This window comes from Apteryx rowi, unplaced genomic scaffold (assembly GCF_003343035.1).
Source record: "Apteryx rowi isolate R43461 unplaced genomic scaffold, aptRow1 scaffold_166, whole genome shotgun sequence".
NCBI lineage: Eukaryota > Metazoa > Chordata > Aves > Apterygiformes > Apterygidae > Apteryx > Apteryx rowi.
Genome location: NW_020447930.1, coordinates 1,201,144 through 1,223,178, shown reverse-complemented (window position 1 = coordinate 1,223,178; position 22,035 = coordinate 1,201,144). Strand labels below are relative to the sequence as shown.

At 35.1% G+C, this 22,035-nt stretch overlaps 1 protein-coding gene across 11 annotated transcripts in view; it reads left to right on the top strand.

Annotated features, from left to right (window-relative positions):
• The window catches only part of PPP1R12A (protein phosphatase 1 regulatory subunit 12A), a 128,656-nt gene that overhangs the window by 88,095 nt on the left and 18,526 nt on the right, over positions 1–22,035 (top strand). For 8 of the 11 annotated variants that reach the window (XM_026060190.1, XM_026060185.1, XM_026060189.1 and 5 more), the window contains 10 exons: positions 4,801–5,016; positions 5,819–5,913; positions 7,478–7,600; positions 7,805–7,966; positions 8,424–8,600; positions 12,639–12,729; positions 14,597–14,794; positions 14,974–15,142; positions 17,266–17,384; positions 17,891–17,956. In XM_026060190.1, coding sequence (XP_025915975.1) covers positions 4,801–5,016; positions 5,819–5,913; positions 7,478–7,600; positions 7,805–7,966; positions 8,424–8,600; positions 12,639–12,729; positions 14,597–14,794; positions 14,974–15,142; positions 17,266–17,384; positions 17,891–17,956 — 1,416 coding nt within the window. The other 3 variants (XR_003252553.1, XM_026060187.1, XM_026060193.1) reach the window with 3 other exon arrangements.

Sequence of the window (22,035 nt, the reverse complement as noted above, 5' to 3'; positions counted from 1 at the left end):
ATGTGGAGAGTGCAGGGGCAAGAACAGCATCCTCAGAACTGTCAGCTGGAGAAGATGCTGTCCTACCAGTATAGGTCACGAGGCCTGAAGATTTCAGCCTCCTTCTCTGTGAGATTGAATGCCCAACCATTCTCTAGTTTTTCTACCCTTCATTCTTGATTGAACAGGTTGATTTTAATTTGTCTGAGGAAGATGGTGAGAATGAAAATGTAGCCCTTTAGAAAGAAGTGACAAGGTGGTTCTATCTGTAAGACTTACATTGGTCATTCGGTGTCACAGATGAAGTGGCCAAGATCTATCTATCTTTGTTAAGCTGAATTTGATCTGGTTCTGCAGCTTCATTTCTGTTCCCTTGTGAGTACCATTGTGTTGTGAATTCTGAAGTAACTGAGCTGAGTTGGAAAGAGCCCCAGCCACTCTTTGCTGCTTTCTCCTTTCAGCCCATTATGGCTGCATGTAGAAGGCAAGTGAAAGTAGAATTTATTCAAGTGAGGACTATGCATTCATTTTTTAGAACCATGATTCTTTTCCTGAATTTTGGCCAACATCATTTTCTACAATCAAATATATCAGTTATAAGGTTAATAAAGTTAAAAAGGTGATGATGAAGATTCAAACTCATTTGGAAGAAATTTGAGTCAAAAAATGGTGGAGAGATTGTCATAGCCCGCAAAGGACTTCTGGCTTTCTCTTTTCATAGAACTTGTGTCCAGTTTTTCGAGCAATATGTACTGATTGGAACTTTATTCTTAACATGGTACATATGTGGCTTCTTTCTTGTTGATAACGTATTGCTTGGTATTTGTTTTCTAATCACTTTTGGAATAGAGCAGAATATATCAAAGCTCATGTTTGTATAATAATCAAGGCTTTCTGCATGGATACAGTCTGCAGTGACCAAATATTGTTTGCTTAAGTCACCTTTTTGAAAGAATGCTTATGCAGAATTGCCTATAAAAGTCTGAAAAGCTATTCCTTGAACTTCCCAGAAATTGCATATTACATTTAATAATAATAACATACTTTAGGAGTGATGTTTTAAGGGAACCTAATGAACTTGTTATATTCAAATTTTATGTTTCTTTTAAGATTTATTTTAAGCAGCTTTATGACTAAATACATTAATAGGACTACTGTTTATCTTCAGTTTGAAAATAGCATTGCCTCTGTATGTAACAGAGCTAAAAGCATTCAGTGTTAGCACTGGTAGTTCAAAAATGTCTGAAAGATGCTTGCTGCATAAGATGTCGTGATTTACTGTTCTTACTCAGCAAGTGTGTAATTATGAGGCAGAGAGATGCGTTTAAAAAATAAAGTTAAGGGAAAAGAAAAAAACGAAAAACATTGTGGCAGTGCAGAGCACATTAAACAAAAACCCACATATATAAATATATTTATTTGTATGTCTGCTACAATAACTGCAGGCAAGGTAAAACTGAATTTTAAAAACAAACCTGAATTTTCCATAATTGTCTGAAGAATGATAATTTCCAAGAGAGAATATCAGGAAAGTTATGAGTAAAGTATAAGGGAAGTTAACTCTGAGCAGCTGTTGATCATTCGTATGGATGGTCTGGACTATGTTGTGTTTTGACCATCACTTTTTCCACTTTCTAAAGAAAATGAGTTTATCTAAAGCTAGATTCCTTAAAAAAAAATCTGTTGCAGAGTGACTGGCATTCTTGTTTTTCTGAAGATCGTCTTAATCTTTTGAAAAACTTTTATGCACAAAAATTACTGTTCTAATGTCTCTCAGTGCCTACATTTGTGGTGCCCTTAAGGAAAGGGTGGCAGGCATGACTTAACTTTCAGGAGTCCTTAGAAGCATTCAGATGGTACTTAGGTGCAGAAATTGAAAGGGGTATCTGAAATAAGAAGTAGAAAGTTCTGTAGGTCCCAATCCTGATTTCAATATGGTTAGGACTTCATGGGAAAAACAGACAATTGGGGTGCATGATGTATTCAATGCACAGCTTCAAAAATAAACCCAGCATGACCATATTGCTTGCAGAAGGCCTTTTCCAGCTTGACATGAAGTTAATCAGAATGAATTTTAATTTTGCATGCCAAAGGAAAGATATATATGCCTGGGGGAAAAGAATTGCAGTATATAGTAATGCATAGTCAGAAGGTGGTGTACAAGTCAAATATTTTAGAGTATGTAAACAAACTAGATAGTAAGCCAGTAGGGCTTTCTTTATTTTCCATTATAACTTTCTATACACATTATGATCAAAACTTAACCCTCTTCAGATGCTTCTAAGAAGTATGTGCAGGGGAGATGGAAACTGTGATAGACTGAAGCCATAGCAGAAGGAGAAGATACAAGGCTGAGGGAGATAGTATGTATTGTATTTAGCTCCCTGGGGTTTACTGGAGCTGTACTTTTACATGTACAGTAGAACCCAGTGATAATTCATCCTACAAAGTATGCTTTAATACACAATATGCAGGGAATGTATTTTAAATTGCCCAACTGCATCATGTTATGTGATGTACTACTGTCCTACAGGGTTAGGCCAACCTTTCTGATCCAAAGAAATGCTTTACAAAAATCTTCATGACTGAGATCCACAAGATTCATCTTAAAAGAAAAAACATGTATTAAGGGGAGTTATGTTCATGGTTCACCAGCAAGAATGACTACTGTTTCCCTTCCCTGGTCCTTTGTGGCTGGGCATACAGGAAGATTTCAGGATGATCTTGTGATGTTAATCTAAACAGTTCCTGCTGGCTCAGATAGGAATTATGGTTCTCTGGCATGGGAAATGCATTTGGGTTGCTCAAGAGCTGCACAGAACTCAAGAGCCACAAGTTCTCCATGCAAACCATAGTAAATGGGGGTGGGAGAGTGAAAGACATTGAGAGTAATTGCTAGCTTGCTAATTTTGCTTAACTGTAATGAATACAAATATATAGTGTGAATTTTACTGCAAGGAAACAGGCCTACTTTATATGGTTCTATTTTTTAAAATCACTGTAGTAATAGAAGCATTTGTGACAATTGGTCAGTTTAACCAAGGTACTCTCCACTGAGTCTTTGTACCACACTTAATTATCTCTGCACTCTTCGTATTCTAAAATTTCTAACACTTCAAATGCTTCATTTTTCTTGTAATCTTCTGAACTTTCTTCATCTTGCAGTCCAAGTTTCCTAGCTTTTGCCTTCCAAAAGATTTCTTTGTATTATGCAAAAGCATTCTAAGCTATATGACCTTCTGTGATAGGATGTTACCAAACTGTTGCTAGGTGGGATGTGGCTTGATGTTCCAGAGTTGAATGATCAATTAGATATATTTTTGTACATGTTTAAATTATGATATATGAAAAAAAATGTTTTGATTTTAAAAAAAGAAGAAATAAGTCTGATTTTTAAGCTAACTGAAAACCTTTTATAAAACACGAACACATTGACATTTAGTTCTAAATTTATTTTGCGGTAAGTTGGTAAATCTTATGTTTGGTCTTAAAAGTAAAAGATGCAGGTTAAAAGTAAACTGCAGTTACCTGTATAACAACAAATGTGGAAAAAAAAATCAGGTCCTCTGTACCTACAAAGCAAATGGACTTTTATGCCAAGATTGATCACTTCATAACATAACATGCGTGTGTTGTGATCTACAGAAGCAGTTGCAGTTCATGTCAGTGAACAAAAAGGTTTTGAATTGTCTTGTAGTAAAGGTAAAACAGTACTGAGAGATATAAGTCATCTTGTACCTACTTTTGCACCTACTTACTATCTGTGCTGCTACAGTTACTCTTCTCCTTTTACACTATAGTTGGCCCTACTGTATGTGGTTCATGAGTGGTGCAGATGCAGCGTACTAAGGCTGAGTTTGGATTTTCTTCATACTATATAGCAGTTGGTAATACTGCTTTCTATAAGAGGATACTGAAATAAGGGGAGGCTGGGAGTAAAGGTACTGGTTTGATAGGTAAGTTAGGATGTGACGTCAGTCTTGATTAAGGGATATTGAGGGAATATGAAAGAAAACAAGAAAAGTAGGGGATATGGTAGTATAAATCTTGCAATATTTTCAACCACATTAGGGTTTAGGCATGAACCTTGTTAGGTCAACAAGCTTGGCTGTCCTGTTCTTTGCAAACTGTAATTCTCTCTCTGAATTAAACAATTGTGTTGTGTTTAATAAGAATCTGTTACTAAGATTTAAAGTGTCTTACTGCTTTTTGATATTTTGTGCTGTAACGAAGAGCTACGTAACATAAATATAGGAACAAACTATGTTTGTTTCTGTTTTCCATTCTGTCAATCTTCATCTTTGTCTTGTCTTAATTGGCTTTAGTATGATTTCATTCCTCCTGTCATGCCTGTGGTGGAGTCAGTAGATCCTGCATCATGGAGGCAGGGCTTGCGCAAAACTGGCATTGTTCTTGTGCCCAATAAGGGTGAAAAGTCTATGGTGAGGCTCTGGTGTGCGCAGGTTTGTGTACAGGTTGCAAAATAACATATTTAATCAAAATGTTGGTGCCAGAGTTGCATGGTTTTAAGTTTGTGTAAACTTCTGTTTGCACCTCATGATCTTAGTGTGTGTTACAAAGTGTGGTTTTTTTCCAAGCTAACTTTTAGAGAAGTAGTTTTTCTTGAGCAGTCTTCTGTTTCTTATCTCATTAACTAATTCAAGAAGAGAGTGTCTAGGTTGTCTCTTATCACAACACCCCTAAAAATTCAACACTTCTGTGATTATTGAAAATAGTTGTGTTCTCAAATCTCCACAAAAAGCATGAATTACTGTAGAAAATGTAAATTAATAGCCTTTAATTCACTACTGTGTTTTATAGTTTCCAACATCAGCAACCAAGGTTTCCCCCAAAGAGGAAGAAAGGAAGGATGAATCTCCAGCTTCTTGGCGGTTAGGTCTTCGAAAAACTGGTAGTTACGGTGCACTTGCAGAGATTACTGCTTCCAAGGAAGCTCAGAAAGAAAAGGACTCTGCAGGTGTTATGCGTTCCGCTTCAAGTCCTAGACTCTCCTCTTCGTTGGACAACAAAGAAAAGGTAATCATTTTCAGTATGAAACAACATTTTGAAGAGCTGATCTACTTCATTTAGCATAAATGTTAATGATATATTGTGAAAGTAGTGTGTTGTCATTAGAGTGTACACCACACTCTTTACTAAAATTCCAAAAAGTTAAATTGTGCAGCTTCTGTGTAGTCTCTTTAGAAGTATTGTATGCATCTCTGCTTATTTAGAGGACCTTCATCATCTGGTGACCTGGTGCATATGTCTGGGGCTTTTCTCTTTCTGGGGCTTGCACTGCTAAGTACTACTGTTTGAAACAGTTAAGGGAGACCAGAGGGTTGATAGTTTTGACATCACTTGGAGAGTGGTGTTGAAAGAATCTTCAGAAGAAGGAAGGTCTTTTATATTCCTTAGTCATTTTTGAAGGTATAGTCTTACGTAATTAAACTTTAATACACTGGGCCAACTGAAGGACTAATTTGGTACAGGTAACTGAGCAGCCTATAACTTTTGTGATTCTGTTTCAAGTACAAATGTTTAAATATGTTTTCAGGATTAAGAATAATACTAAACTACTTGCAATCATGAATTTTGGAGCTGTGCTGCAGCAAAGCAGAAACAACAGGATTCAAGTCACTGTTATCACTAGAATGAAAATAGAAACAGTTTGCTATTCCTATTGTAGTCCTTATGAACTTTAACTTCAGATTAAAGCTCATTTGTATTATTGGAACAATAATAGAAATACAGCTGAAGTTGTCTTAATGATTGTTTTCCAGCCAGTAGAATTATAATCAGTGATTGTAACACTTATGAAAAAATACATGTATTTCAGGAGAAAGATGGAAAAGGAACTAGACTTGCTTATGTTGCACCTACAATACCAAGACGACTGGCCAGTACCTCTGACATTGATGAAAAAGAAAACAGGTGACTCCAAAGTTATCATTGCTGTTAAATATAAAATTATTTCGTTTTAGAATGGCTGACAGTCTTACAGATTTAAAGACAAAATGCTAACTTGCAGCATTGGCCTGGTCCCTAGATTATGCTAATACATAGCGTAATCCAATTTCCAAAGGTGTTTAATCCTTCTAAATCATAATAACCCATTTTAAAATCCAAACTATTATATGACAAGAGCAGAACTGGGTGTAGAGGAGAAAATAAGAAAAATGCAAAATCATGAAACTGTAAAGCAGTCCAAAAGTTCAAAACCTTTGAGGAGTACTAAAAGCTGGTTTGTTTTGAGCTTATGTTTGTCTGGCTTATGGCTGACGTAGTGTAATCCACATAATTTTCTGTGGTGGGTAATGCAAAGGACTTCTAGATGAATCCCAGCTGGGCTTTTAGATAAACAAGTCTCAGGCATTCAGCTTCGGTAGAGTGACTGATTCTGCAGCAAAAGTGCTGAAGTCCGTAGTGTCTTGGCAAAGTGATACCTTTTAGCAATTATAAGATTTGTCTTGCATCAGGGCCTTCGTACATGTGTGGTAGATAATATCGCAGAATTAGTGTTTCCCTTTGGTATTAAGAGGAAACACTGTATTGGCTTGTGTTTGATCCTTTTTAAAAATTGCTTGCAATTGTAGCAGGGCTAGCATACTTTCTTGTGCAAAAGGGGGTAGATTTGAAGTAAATTCTGAAGACCTACAACCTGGAGACCAGTATCTGAACACCTTAAATAAATTTTTGCAAGATTTTGTTATATTTTCTCTCACAAACCCCATTGCTTTATATATGTAGTTTTGTGAAAGATTTTTTTCTTCCTTCTCTCTGAACTTCACTTCAAATCTTGCGTTGATGTTTTTGGTAGAAATTCAGGTTTTTATATCTCAGTATCAGTGTTCGAGGTAGTTCTTCTAAGTAGATTTTTTTTTGCAAGGTTATTTCTTGCTGCTATAAACTGCAACAACAGGCTGGAAATTCCTCATGACTACAGTAATGGCAGCTAGTGATGCGCAGCAGGCCCACTGGGAATGGCGACTCTGGGCCTGTTTACACTAGTCTACGGCATCATGAGTTTTACAGGCTCGTCAGCTTTTGAACTTCCTATCATAACATCCCAAAATGCAAAAATCTTCTGAAGTCAACTTAAAAAAAAAAAAAAAAAAAAAGTAGTTTTCCTTTGGTTGCGCTGGAGCGTTTCAGGAGCAGACAGAAAAGCCTCTTGTCACTATTTTGAAAAAAAACAAAGCCGGCAATGGTCGCAGCTGAAAGCTGATGATTAATTTAGTGTGAATGGAATTCCCTTCAGCAGTTTTGATACTTGTTTTCTGTTACATTTCTAACAGTATTAATATGAATGTAGCATTCTTCCACAGGAGCTTTAAAAAGGCTATCCATAAAAGATTATTGCTGTTCTGCACTGTTATGTTTATTTTAAGTCCCAGTTATCCACACTTTTCCTCTTTAATTTGAAACTCCTTTTAAGCTCCCATCAAAAACAACCTGCTTTAATATGAGTTTGCAAAAGTATAATATTTTTTTACAGGGACTCGTCTGCTAGCTCAATACGTGGTGGCAGTTCATACACAAGAAGAAAATGGGAGGAAGATGCTAAGAAAAACAGTTTGAATGAAGGTCCTACGTCATTAAACACAAGTTATCAAAGAAGGTATGGGATTTTCTCTTGTGTTTTGGGGTGGGTTTTTTGGAAAACGCTTTGGAAAATGTTTCTTTTGTTCCAGAAGTTTCCAAGGCCTGATTGAGACACAGAACAGACAGGCAGCAATTTAATGGATTATTCAAAGTATTGTGATATTTTGATGAACAAAGATAAGTAATATAAATGCCTCTGTTGTAAATGTCTCTCCTTCAGTGGCTCCTTTGGTAGAAGACAAGATGATTTGATTAGTTCTAGTGTTCCAAGTACTACATCAACAGTTACCTCTTCTGCTGGTCTTCAGAAAGCACTGCCTGCCAGCACAAACACTACTACAAAGAGTACAACGGGTTCTACTTCAGCAGGTGTACAAAGCAGGTAATGGCACCAACACGCTTTTTTTGTTTTTTCTTTTTTTGTCAGGTCTACTATATGCTTATGTACGTGCATGCGTTTTTGTTTAGTAGATCCTGGGGTTCTGGATTTTTTCATTTTTCTGTTAAATTTGTTTTAATTTTACACAATTTGGCTCTAAAATTGTGAATGGCTTTCTACTGTAAAGTGACAGCCATGTTGGTAAAAAGAATAAATCGAATGTTAGAAGGATTAAGAATAAAAGTTCAATTATTGTGAACTGTTTCATTCTTAATTTCTTCAATTTAATAGCTCAAGGTGAGCTTTCATAGTAGAGACATTTCTCAGTTTGCTTTCTTAAAAAAAAAAAAAAAAAAAATCCATCCCTCAATTTATGTGTTATTAGATGTTTAGTAAAGTGCTTTCATTGTTTAGCTGTTTCCTTTTCTCTTTTTTTGTGTTGCTGCTTGTTACGCTGTAGTACCTCAAATCGTTTGTGGGCTGAGGATAGTACTGAGAAAGAAAAGGACAGTGTTCCTACAGCAGTGACCGTTCCTGTTGCACCATCTATTGTAAATGCTACAGCCACTACCACAGCCATGACTACAACTACTTCTGGCACTGTGTCCTCAACATCAGAGGTCAGGGAGAGACGGAGGTGTGTAAAGGTCCTAAGAGTAATATTGCTCTTGTACAAAAATAATATTCTTTCTTATTTAAAGGAATGTGTTGGTTACCACAAATTTGGATAGGACAATATGTGAAGCAGTGTTGCTTGTTTGCTATGTATTGAAACAACTAGCAATGTTTCTCAGCTTATATTAAAAGAAATTAATATTGGTTGAGACCATTTGTGAAACTTAAACTTTCGGACTATAGATTTTTGGGTGTCCTTGAATTCTCATTTGGTATGCAGTGTTTGCTTATTGTATTTCTATTAATAGATTAAATGAGTCCTCTTAAAAATATTTATAATGGAATTATGTAAAAACACTGGAAAAAGTACACAAAAATCAATAATTAACTATTTACTACAAGTACGTTGTTGCCATTTGAGCTACTCTGCCATTGATGGTATGCTAACAAGCTACTGTGTGGCATTTATTTCAGTCATTTTGTATGTCTGGCCTTATTGAGAGAGGAATATTGAACCAAACACATTCTGTTTATTTCTTTGGATAATTTGGGGTCTCTTCCATTCAAAAAATATCATACGGTTGTAAATATAATGATTTAAGTGCTGTTTAGTATGCAGAATGAGTAAGAAACTGATGTAAATCTTATTTTAAGAATGCAAACAGTATTTTTTTTGTTATATGGAGAATGAGTTATGATTGGTGCATATTTATGTTTCCATAAATAGTTGTTATCTCCTATTTGTAGAAGCATAGCTAAGATCTCACAGAGTTGTTAAATCCTGTTAGCTTTCCCTGGGTTTTGCTTATTTTGGCTATTTATAAACATTTATCCCTTTACTTTTCTGCTCAAATCCAAGTTCAGAGTTCTGTGTTCCTCCTGTAATAGTTTTGAAAGGTAACTCTTATATCAGCATGTATATCTCTCTCTCTTTTTGTGGAGGTAGTGAAGCTGCTGTTACAGGAGAAACCTGAATTCTTGCCATTCGTGTTAGGGAGCAGCAACGATGTTTAAAGATTTCACACAGCTTTACGCCTATTTAGGATATCCATAGTCTGTTTTCCTTTCGTACCCAAAACTGGGATGAAATAACTTTTATGAAATGGGATTTTTTCCCTGCCCCCCCCCCCCATGATTCAGGAGGCGCCCACAGTCGCATTGCTTACAACCTATTTTAATAACAACCACAGTTGGAACCTGCGTTTTCCATAACAAAATTTGACTGCACCCAACAAAGAAATTGCTTTGCGACATTCATAAAAATAGACTCAAGCAGTAGATACAAGTGAAAATGTCAGTCTTTCTTAATAAATAAATAAAATAAAAAAGAGAAGGAAGAAAGAAACCCAACAAAAATGCTTTCTTTTTTAAATAGTTCCAATTTTAAACTGCAAATGCCAATTCAGCCTCATATGAACTAGAAAAGCAAAGAGATTCAGAGTTAAGGCTTTCACTTTGTCATTTGCTCTCACTACCATGTATACTACATAAGATCACAATGCACTTTTAGATATCTGCAATTGGCCTGAAGTTCCTTGCCTTTTAATTATTTACCTGACTCTGGGCTGATTGTGTAATGCACTGTTGTAGATGCATTCTTGATGCCATATTAAAATACCCATTAAGTCTTAGAAATCAGCAAAATTGAAATAATTACCATGTGCATGTGAGAAGGCAGTGCCCTAAACATCTGCACGTGTATGTATGAATACATACATATATATATGTATATGTGTGTGTGTATATATATACATGAAAAATATTTTCTTTATATTAAATATGTTGTATGCTAAACGTTTTCTTGAGAAATGGAATTGGTTAATCCATATTTATAGAGTGAAAATGTGTATTTTTGAAATAGCTTTTCAAAGAATATTTGGAAAGTAAACACATTACTTTTAGTGGTAAAGTGTGTAATGATGCATCATTTTGGAGTGAACTGAAGAAGCTGTATTCTTTATCTAATTTTCAGGATTGGTTTAGAGCAGCAGGGAAGAGGGTGACAAGCTGGTAGCTTTAAAATCTTTGTATCCTAAGTAAAACCGCGCAGCTAACCTGTAAGGCATATACAAGGGATGCTAGCGAAGGGCAGTTTCCACTCGCACAGCGCCTACAGGGTGAACCTGACATGTTCGGAGTTTCAGTTTCCCTCACTGGGGATTAAAGTGCTTCACATTTCTTGGAGGAGATTTCAGATTTCTTGGCGAGTACGTACAGAAGGTGCTACAGAGTGGCTGGTACGGTGTAACTTGCTGCAATTTTCAGGCCCTAGGCGTTACACCCACGCTGCAGTCAGAGCCACATGGGTGGGTTAAAGCTTGTGTCTGCCCATCCGGCTAAATGATATATTATCTGGCTAAACTGGAACCAGTGCAAACCAACTTAGCTAGCATGATCTGAAATAGTATTTATCATGCAAAAGCAGTTAAGAGGCTCCCTTTCCCTAGCATCACTAGGGCCTAGTGCTCTAGGAAAGTAGAAGAACTGTTAAAATGCTGTGCAAGAGAACAAGATAGGGAAATTGAATTGATATATTTGCTCATAGGTTTTTTAAGATGTGTCATAGGATAAGGGATATTTCTACATTTGTCAATACAACAGCTAATTATGAATATTTTCTTTTAAATCTGGGGTGGTTTAAAGTCATAAGTATGATGGCCTGTGTAATTGAGGTTTGTTTGGAAAACTTAGTTTGAATGGTTTTTAGAACTGTTTTGGTATGCACTAGCTGACAAAGATGTTACTAGATTGACAGAAGCACTGCTTTTTCCATAAATCAATGATTTAATTGTTAATAGCTGACGGCTTCTCAGACATAGAACATCTGAATTCGTAGACAAATATTCTTAAACAATCAAATTTTTTAAAAAATAGAGACAATCAGAAAATATTTAGACTGACTCTGCTAGTTTAGTATAGCTAGTTTTGTGATCTGAAGTGACTCAGAAAGGGGTTTTGTGTGTTTTGAAAGTAGCCTTCTTTTAGCAACCTTCTGTTTTTGCTTTTTCCAATCTTTAGCAAATGTGAGGGTTAAAAAAGTTGTAAGGTTGAACACAGCATTGCCAGAATATTCTGTAATAGAAAATCAGCAAATGCATTAAGAACTTTCAAATTGTTTAACTTGAAACTTAAGGACTTTTTTTAGTTAAGGCACATAGCTGGCACCTAACCCACTGCTGATGGAGGAGGGATGATGCAGGAAGCATGATCCGTTGGGTCCATCTAACCTTCTCTTAGAACGGATGATGGAGGGTGTGATGGTTTCACATATGTCGCTTTTTTTGTTTGCTTGTTTTGTTGTTTTAAGCCCCTGCTCCCTGGGTTGGAGAATTTGTTTGAAGAGTACAGACCTGTGTCTCTTCATAGCCCTTTGGCCAGAGCCATTTGGCAATTCCCTGCTAACTCAGCAGGACATTTTGTGTGTTTTCTGGGAATTTATTTTCAAGTATTTCAAGAACAACTCAAAGGGAGTTAGCTTATCTGAAGTATGGATTATTCATGTGAAAATGTGGTTACTGCCTGCTCAAAGATTTTTAATCTCTGATGCCATACATAGTATAATTAGCCTTTTCTGCATTAGTAATGCAGTTAGCTTTTCTAAAAGCCTACAAGTTCTATTAAAGGTTTACATACGCATGCACACAAATACTTTCTGTGTATATGTAACTGCCTGAGGTGCTTTACCCTTATATTGTCAGACTGGTGAAAAGCTTAAGTTATATTTAGAGAAAATTGTGAAAACAAATCTAAATTAAGTGGGAAAACAGTACGTATTGTAATTGAGTGGTAAAGGTACAATCTTGATGAATAGGGCATTATGATATTGATGAAATGTCTAAAATGTAATCAGTCTTTAAATATTTAGATGGTTCAGATTTATTCAGTTTAAAATGTGAACTTTTTAGAAGATGATGTATGTATTTATATAGTATTTCATTAGCGGTTTTCTTCCAACTACCTTACTTTTCAGTCATATCATATGTCTTGTTTTTTTTCTGACTGCTTAATGTGTTGTACAAAAATTACTGTTTGCCAATTTTGTTTGTAATTAACTCTTTAGATCATACCTCACCCCAGTAAGGGATGAAGAGTCAGAGTCCCAAAGAAAAGCTAGATCCAGGCAAGCAAGACAGTCCAGAAGATCTACACAGGTATAGTTTTATTACAGTTTCTACATTTATGGAAACACACCTATGTAGCTCTCTGAGTACACTGAAGTTTTAATTTCCCAGTAAAGCTCCAGATAAACTGATTGGTCTTCCTGGTATAAAACTGTACCAGCAGAGGAAATAAATGCCTATTTTTTTTCTTCTGAAAACTGGATGGCCCTCCATTGTGTACTGCAAGTTTGACTTTTCGAGTCACCAAAGAATGATTTAATGCAAATTTGAGAGGAGACACTCCTCCACTGAATAGAAATTTTTGATTGCCTATGGTAAAATGGCTTATTCAAGTAATTGCATCCAATGTTATGGAGATGTTTAAACCTAAGGCTTTGAATTCTTCAAGAACTAACAGCTTTATGCTTATGGCTCAAGACTTTACTTGAGAAAAAGGCATAGCATACTGTATTGCTTCAGTTTCTAAGTTTTTTTCTGCATATGGACCATTGACAGTAATATGATTGAATTGATCAACATATGGATAGCTAAATAAGATCCGTGTCATAAAAAAGTTAACCTAGTTTCTATGGCTACAGAAGAGTACTGGGAGAGAGCTTTTTGATATTTGCTAATAATCGAGAATCTAACAGCATGTCTCCTCTCAGAGTTTCTCTCTCTCAGTTTAGGTACAGATTTATTTGGTGGTTCTTCACTATTTCTGCTGGAACTATCTTATATTGAATTTCAATCAGTGCAATCCTCATACATAAATGGATGTGACAGTGGCAAAGTAGATGATCTTTAAACATTACTTGAATGCTTTCAGAGCAGTCGAGTGATTACCAACCATTATCCTCTGGGAAGTGTTTCACTCCATCTCTTTTTGTGTCTGCTGGCAGGCTGAGAATAATCAGCAGAGTAGCTCCTGGATAAAGCAGAATAAAGAAATACCAGCATCCTATCTGCTTTAAGATTAAGCCAATAACTGCATTGTCTACTGATGTTACTTACAAACCTTTACAATTGTAAGCACCTCAAATGTTTCTGGTAACATTCCCTATCGAGAGGCCTGCACTGTTTGACAGAGGTTTATGCCAGTGGAATTCCTTTTTACCTCTTCGCACTAAGCGGCAACCCTGAAAGATTGTCAAAGCACAGGCTGGATGCTGTTGAATCCTTACAGTGAAGAAGCTACAAGAAATTACTGTATTGCAACATTATCAGCACAAAAAGCAATTAATTAACAGCAGCTGGAAAGTTGGCTTTGGAGAATAGGTCACATACAGTATTTTCAGTATTGTTTCAGTAAGATAAAGTAAGTAAAGACTGAAAGTGTAGTAGAGAAAAGTTGACATTTTTTTCCTTAAGAAATTGTTAGCTTTCTGAGCTTATTTCAAAACCAATTTTTAGCCTCAGAATTTAAGAATGAGTTTCAACTTTCTTTGCTGCTGTCAATGCAATTTTTGATGCATTGTGGACCTAAAAATCCAGTTTTAGTGAGTGAATTTGTGAAGTATCAGGACCTTTGAAAATCAATTTGGTGTGATTTTATTGTTAAGGTTGTTCTTTCAAAAGTATTTAGGATGCTTATTGTGATGTTGTAAGGGTCTAGTGGGTTCTTGAATGATTTCTGCGTGATTTTTCTACATGATTTGTATGTACTAGTTCATTTGAAATGGTTGCTGAAGAATCTGTGGTAGATTGCATTAGAGCAGATGCTGCTGATCAAAAAGTGATACTTGGTTCCAAGATTTGAGAGAAAAGCTTATAGGTAGAATTTATTTTTTAATAGATAGAATTAATTTTCTGAAGCTGAATTTTGTATCTAAAACTATCTGATATAGTGTGATAAACTACTGTAATGTAAGTTGAGCAATATATTGAAAAGTTGTTTGCTCACTGCTTGTTTTCACAGGGTGTAACATTGACAGATCTTCAAGAGGCTGAAAAAACTATAGGAAGAAGTCGCCCCACACGAACTAGAGAACAGGAGAATGAAGAAAAAGAAAAAGAGGAGAAAGAAAAGCAAGATAAAGAAAAGCAAGAAGAAAAGAAAGAATCTGAAACTAAAGATGATGATTATAGACAAAGATATTCCCGAACTGTTGAAGAGGTATTTTCATGATGGGTCTCTTTAGGTAGAGAAATTATATGAATCTTAACTCCAATTATACTATTATAAATTTGGTATTACCATAAACATTTATGTACATATTTAAGTGTTTTAATATCCTTTTTTGTTGTGTTTGTTTATTCTTTGTAAATTAATTTTGACATTTTTCTGCTGAATAGCCATATCATCGCTATAGACCAACTTCAACTTCAACTTCTTCGTCATCCACCTCTTCGCTCTCCACCTCCACTAGCTCTCTTTCAACTTCAAGTCAACTAAACAGACCAAACAGCCTTATAGGTATAACTTCTGCCTATTCTCGGAGTGGAACAAAGGAAAGTGAGAGAGGTAGGAGTACTATATGTGAAGGGATTTCTTGTTTTTAATTGTCAAAGGGCAGATTATGTTTCTAAAGATAGTTCTAAATTCCGTGTGGTATTTAAGACCACTGAGGATATATCTTACTCTACTTTCTGTAAGAAATTCCACAATTTCCATACAGAGAAGAAAAAAGATATTTTCAGGACTTGGTGGTCTTTTACAGCCTTTGAGTATATGAGTCTGTGTTTTTGCCTTGGTGGGTCATAGAAAGGTCAAAAAGGTCAAAAAGACACTGCCTTTGCTATGCCCATAACGCTTTCATTTCTGCTTTAAGACAGCAGCTGCAATAAAATACCACATTTAAGAGTTTGAATAGTCACTTGCAAGTATTGAGGAAGAATTTTACTCAATTAAATAATTGCTGAATAATTTGGTTTTTGTTCCCCTAAGAAATATGAGGAATTGATGACTGAAGGAGTGGAACGATGCTCTAAAGCATTGAGGACTTCTCATGGTTTCATGAGCAGCCAGAAAGGAGGAGAGAGGGACACTTTTGGTGGTAGTGTTGTGTTAGCTCATTGTATTTCATGGAACCGTACTTCTAGATATCTAACTGGTTTATCTAATCTTATGCTGAAGATTAGATTGCTTGACTCAGAGGTCAGAAAGAAGCTTTTCTTGGATGTTGTAGAGTTTTTGCCATTGTTTCAAATGTGAATCACCTGCTATAATTCTCAGAAATCTCTTGCCTTTTTAGCTGCCTGTCAAAGGAGGAAGCTTTTGACATACACTGCAGTCTCCTGTTCTCTCTCTGTGGCATGCTGCTGTTGACTTGGGAGAAATACTTGAACTAAAGCTATTGATTCAGTATAGGGTAACTGATTGAAATTAATAATTTTCTTACACAGAGGATCAGATTAAAGGAGCCACTGATCTCAAATACCCATGAACTCTAACAATATTGCCATGTTCCACAGATGGGTATTTTCTGAAGATGTTATTGAGACAACTTCAGGGATGTGCTTTCTTACTGTTTTTCCTCTCTGTCCTGACATGAACGGAAATTTGGATTAAATTTTTTTAGTAATGCATGCTTACTCTAGGAAATGCCTTCAGACTGTTCTGTGGAAAAGACCCTCATGCATAAATATTAGCTACAGCAGGTTTTTCAGGTTATGATTTTAGGGCGAGAAATATATTACTGTTGGAAAGACAAGAAGTAAAATCGTAATTTATTTAATTGAGAAAGGTATATATTCACCATGAATATTTGTATTTCCTTTTCTGTTTTATTCTTGCTTCACGGTAAAATGTTCATTTAGCTATGAAGACTAGTGATGGTAAAGCTTGTTAGCAGTGATGTGTGAATCTGCACCTAAATCTATGGTTTCTTGCTTTAATAAAAGACTAGCAGACTGAATCAAATGCATGATAATAGGTAAATAACTTATGTTTTGGCAGCTTTGTTTAATACTTATTTTTTGTACAAATTACTTGTTAATGTGTAGGTGATCAATCAGAATCCTGACGTATTAACTCAATGTTGAATTGAAACTGAATTTATTTTAAAGAAAAAGAAATCTGCAATATAGTATTAATCCAACCTAGAAGATCCCATTCTATTCTTCAGAGGGGAAAATGGAGAGGTCTGTAATGAAAAAGTGGACTCTAAGGAAGATTTATCAGACTTTTAAAATACTTGTTTAATATGGATGTCTTGATGCAAGCAGAAAATTACTTGTTTGATGAGGAATGGCAAAGAATTATCTTATGCTTTTATAATTCTGTGCTTCATATGACATCTATTGATACAGATGTTATTCTAGTTATGTGACAGCTCTGAAAATTGAATTTTAAGTCCAATTTATAGCATATTACTGTTATACTGAAACATTTTGTTTAGGTGGCTGAGATGGAATTAGTATTTTGCAGTTACCATTTGACAATTTGAACAATATTTACAGTATTTTAGAGCTGTGTACTGAGGAATGTATATTACTGCAAACCCTGTATGGGGTAAGAAGCTCTGTAGCTAATTTATTTCAGGTTAAAACATTAATTGTAAGTGTTGTAAAAGACTGAAAAATATCTCAGAAGATTAAATTATTTCTGTGTCATACTTAAATGAACAAGAAAGCTTTTATTAACAGAAGGGGGCAAAAAAGGGGAAGAAAAGGAGGAAGATAAGTCACAAACTAAATCAATAAGGGAAAGGCGGCGACCAAGAGAAAAACGACGGTCTACAGGAGTCTCCTTTTGGACTCAAGATGTGAGTGAAAGACTGCCACTACTAATGTATAGCCATAGTTTGCAGCAATATAGAATGTATATTGTGCTTTCTTAAATAGAGCTTAATAGAGAATAGTTTAGAGTAATATGGTATATATCTAATTGTTCTGCAAAAATTGGTGCATGTTCAAGGTATGTATTCACTATGCATCTCTTAGGAAACATTCATAAATGAAATAAAAATGATTTGAATCTCTGTTATGCTGATAATGCTAAAAAGAATTCTAAAAGACCCTAGTAACTATAACATAATAGGAATTAATCATAGTGTTTATGTAAGGAAAAATAATCATTGGACAGTTCTTTTCTATTGCATGCATACTGCAGCTGTAAGAATGAAACTCATATCCCATATATGCTCTATGTATTTTCAGTTAGGTAGAATTCTAATAGTTGTGGATTTTGATACTAAAAGTCTAGAATGTCTTAGTGTCTCAGTAAACTTTCAACATCTTAATTATTTTTCATCTCTTCCTCTTTCACCAGAGTGATGAAAATGAACAGGAACACCAGTCTGATTCAGAAGAAGGAACAAATAAGAAAGAAACTCAGGTAATTACTAAAGAATAATTCATTTGTTAGCTTTTTAACAGATTTTATTTTGATTGCGAATCTGTCATTGCAGTTGGATTCAGTTAAAAGAGCCCATATTGTGGACTTTTTATGAGGTTTTTATGAGTGCTTTCTGATTCACAACTTGCCACTATGTTTCAGTTCCATCTCCTATGCAGTGTTTTGTGTGTGTGTGTGTGTGTTAATCTTATCTTTTAGCACATATATGAACTACAAGCTTCAATAAGAATTTGCTGAAAATTCTGACACGTAGGTCAGTAACATGTTGCAGCAAGTTGCTCAACGGAATTTTCAGTTTCTACCTTATAAATATCTTTGTTTCATCTGTTCTGTTATTTTCAGTGAAATGATGTCCTGTGACTAGTGCACACTAACTAGAATCTTTTTCTGGATTAAAAACAGTGCTATTGATAAGGTAATAATGCATATAATATGTAAAAAAAAGTTTATATAACAAAGCTTAGAAAGTTGAAGAGCACAGTCTACCTGATTTCTCCATTGAGGAATGGATTTCTGAACATCCTAATTCAGTATTACTAGTCTTGTTAAAAGGACAATGAAAAACAGTATAATGGGCTTGATGTGATCAAAAAATTCCTTATCTGATTTGTGTGTGAGAATGGGATGACGAGAGGGGTTAAAGAGGAGGTAGTAACTTATGCTATACTATAAAACAGCATGGCAGAATATATGTCTTTTGGCCTAACCCCAGGAGTAGTGCACTAGGATTAGTGTCATTATTTAATAAGAAAACTCAAGTGATGTTTTTCTTGTTTTTGTAAAAGCTTCCATTACACATTTCTTAACTATCTCTGAGATAATGATTTGGTCCTTAGATCTTAATTCTGTATTCTGTTCTGTGGAAATTCATTTTGGCAGAATGTGCACGTGGTGCTCCTAATAGAATTAGACTCATATAAAACTGCAGTCATATAGTGGTAAATCAGGCCCAAAATTATGAATGTGATCTATGATTAAAAGTGAGTGTGTGTTGGGGTGGGGTAGTGGAGGAGAGTTTAGAATTTGCTGCCTAATTCATGGTTTGACTTAGAAATCTAGTTCAGAATCCATTTCCAAATTAAAAAAATCTTCTAGCCCGTATACTTTTTGGAAAAGACATTGGTAGTTTGATTTAATTATAAATCAATATAACATCAGGTTTGAGTTCACAGAAAGCTCTGAAATAAGCTTTTAAATGTGTGAACCGAGTTCTCTGTCACGCAGCTACATATATTGATTTTGCTTCCTTAATATAAGCTGGTTTGTCACATCAGCTGAAGAAAGTATGAAGACAGTATGAAAGTGAGTTGAATATCAAAATAAATATTTCAGGAGTTTTGACAATTTTTTTTCAAAGGTAGTTGAACCTATTATGGAATTTCCAGTCTAGCTTTGAAATTGAGGAGAATGTTCTAACCTTAGTAATATTACAGTCCTTTTAGCTATGAGATATCTTAAAGCTTATATACAATAATTTCATTGTTTTATTATTAAAGTTTTTTTCTTTTACATACCATTTATGAGATTGTATGTATGAGATTTAAAACTTTATGTGGATTTCAAGTATCTTCCTTTCCTTGATGAATAGCCATTTCGAGATTGATAAACAGAGAACTAAATGTTTGGTACTTTTGATGATTCAGTATTTTGCCATCTCTATCAAAATGAGAATAGAATAGGCTTTCGGCATTGATCTAACAGGTAATTTATTCCCAATTATATGGTAAAAGGTATATTTTTTGTTTCTTCAAATACCTAAAAAAACCTTGCACTTTCTATGTTGCCGTTGCTAAGTCTAATTTCACTTTGACACAAATCTGCACACTTCATTGTTGAAAATTAATCATTTTTTTGCTTATAAATCCTTTCTCATTTCTCAGAGGAGAAGAGGAAGGGGATTTGGGATAAATTAAAATTATAGAGAAAAGCTAAAATAAAACTCAAATATTTATGCTTTTTTAATTGTGTTGATTATTTTATGTACTATTCAGAAGACAGAAATCTTTGGAAATACTGAATTTCTCTGTTACTCCCTTATGTGGTGCTGCTGTTGTTTTTATTGCTTGATGAAGCTACAAGCCAGAGGTAGAAGATGGTAACTATAAAATTCCAAGAGCTTTGGCGGTAACTCAAGAATTTAAACTAAAGAGAAGAGGTCAAGAACAATTGCACATGCTACAAAGAAAATTGAAGGGCTGTAGACAAAATAATTTCTAGCCTGAAATCTTTCGGGAACCTGACAAATGTGTTATATTATTCATTTCAGAGGTCTTTGAAAGAATAGACTTAAGATTTCAGTTTGTGCTTTCTTGTTCCATATACAGAACCTGTCTCCTGACTACTTAGTTGATCATTCATCCATAAAAGAGAACTGTTACGGAGAAATCAAACTTCTCTAACAGCTTGAAAGTTGAAGGTTGTTGTAATGAAATTTTGTTTAGACTTTTTAGTGCTAAGAGCTGAGATTTGTCAATACTGCACTAAGAATGTTATGTTACAGGAAACTGCTGTTTCTGTAAGAAGGATAATCTCAGAACTAAGCTGTAGGATAGTAGTTCAAAATTAAAGTCTGCATTAAGTCTGAAGATCACTTTGGAAACTGGGAGACTCTAGATTTAAAGAAAAGTGTTTCAGTGAAGCCTGTTTTTCAGTTATGTTTTTGCTTGCATCCTTTCCCATACTTATCTCATGAATGTCATCCAGAAATTGAGGCTATGAAGAAATAACTTGTTTTTGCAGATAAATATATTCCATTAAAGTAGCATTGTTCTTGGGAAATGGAGAGCGTTACTTGCACTGATTTGTTTTACCTTTTGGTTTCTAAGAATGGTTATGTTTGTCTGGGTTCTGGGGAGAGAAAGAGATGGGAGTCTGGAACTATGCTCTTGGTACTCGGAGTGTGCCAAAGGTAAATACAGCCATTTTAGTATGGGTAAACCTGACCTGAATTTAGTAAATATAAAGCAAAAAAAAAAAAAAAGAAAAAATCTAAATCTTATACAATTTATGCATTTGTCACATCATTAAAGATGAACTCTTTTCCGAAGTCACAGCAAATTTCAAGGAAAGTGAGAAAACGGTTTCACTAGACCATCCTTCAGCAGTAAGTTTCCATAAAGCAGGGCTTTGACTGTGCATACCAAAGTGATACCACTCCTGGAGCAGCTCGCATTATTGTCAAACATGCCTGAACAGTGCGGCTAGCTGTCAGCTGCCTGCAGGGGAAGAAGTATTCAGATTAGTTTTGATTTAAGTTTTTGTTCATGTGCTCTTCAGAAATTAGTGTGTTCTCTACCTTTCTGATAATTAGATTTACTTTGAATTTAACTCAGTCTGTGGATTAAGATTCCCAGATTTTCTCTCCTTTTGAAGTGATACGGGATAGCTATTTGGCCTTCAGAAAAAGCAGTTCTAAGTATGGATATAAAAACCTGATTTATTAGGATTGGAATGTTGGCCAGACACTCCAAAAAAAGACTTAAGGTATAGCAGAGTTGCCAACTCTTGTGATAATACTGAGTCTGATGATTGCTATTCTTCTTAAAATTTAATTTCCCAAACTGCTGTTTTTTTCTCAGTGAGCCATTTCCTCACTACTTTTCATTTTAGACATCTTTTTACTTACTGAAACTGGTACCCCATATTCACTCTGTGGCACAGGGGGAGATAACACTGAGATGAGGAAACAGTGTTCAAGCACAGAAATACTAAAACCAGGGTATTTGTCAGTTAAGCTTTTCATGAGATGAATATTTGCAGGGGAGAAGACAATATATGTGGTGAATGAGAAGTTGCTGGTACTTAGAGACACGATATGGGAACATGATAAAGAAACGGCAGTTCTCTGTTCAAAAAACAATCAGGAAAAGACAAAGACATTTTTGCACAACAGCAGATTAAGGGTCCTGCTTTTATTTTATTAACATTTAAACTTGGAATTTTTGCACTTGGACTGGACTCAGAAGAGCTCCTATAGAAGTAGGGGGGAACAGTTAAAAAAAAACCAAACCATGAAACAGGCAGAAATTATGTATTGGAAAAAATAATTAGGAATTTGG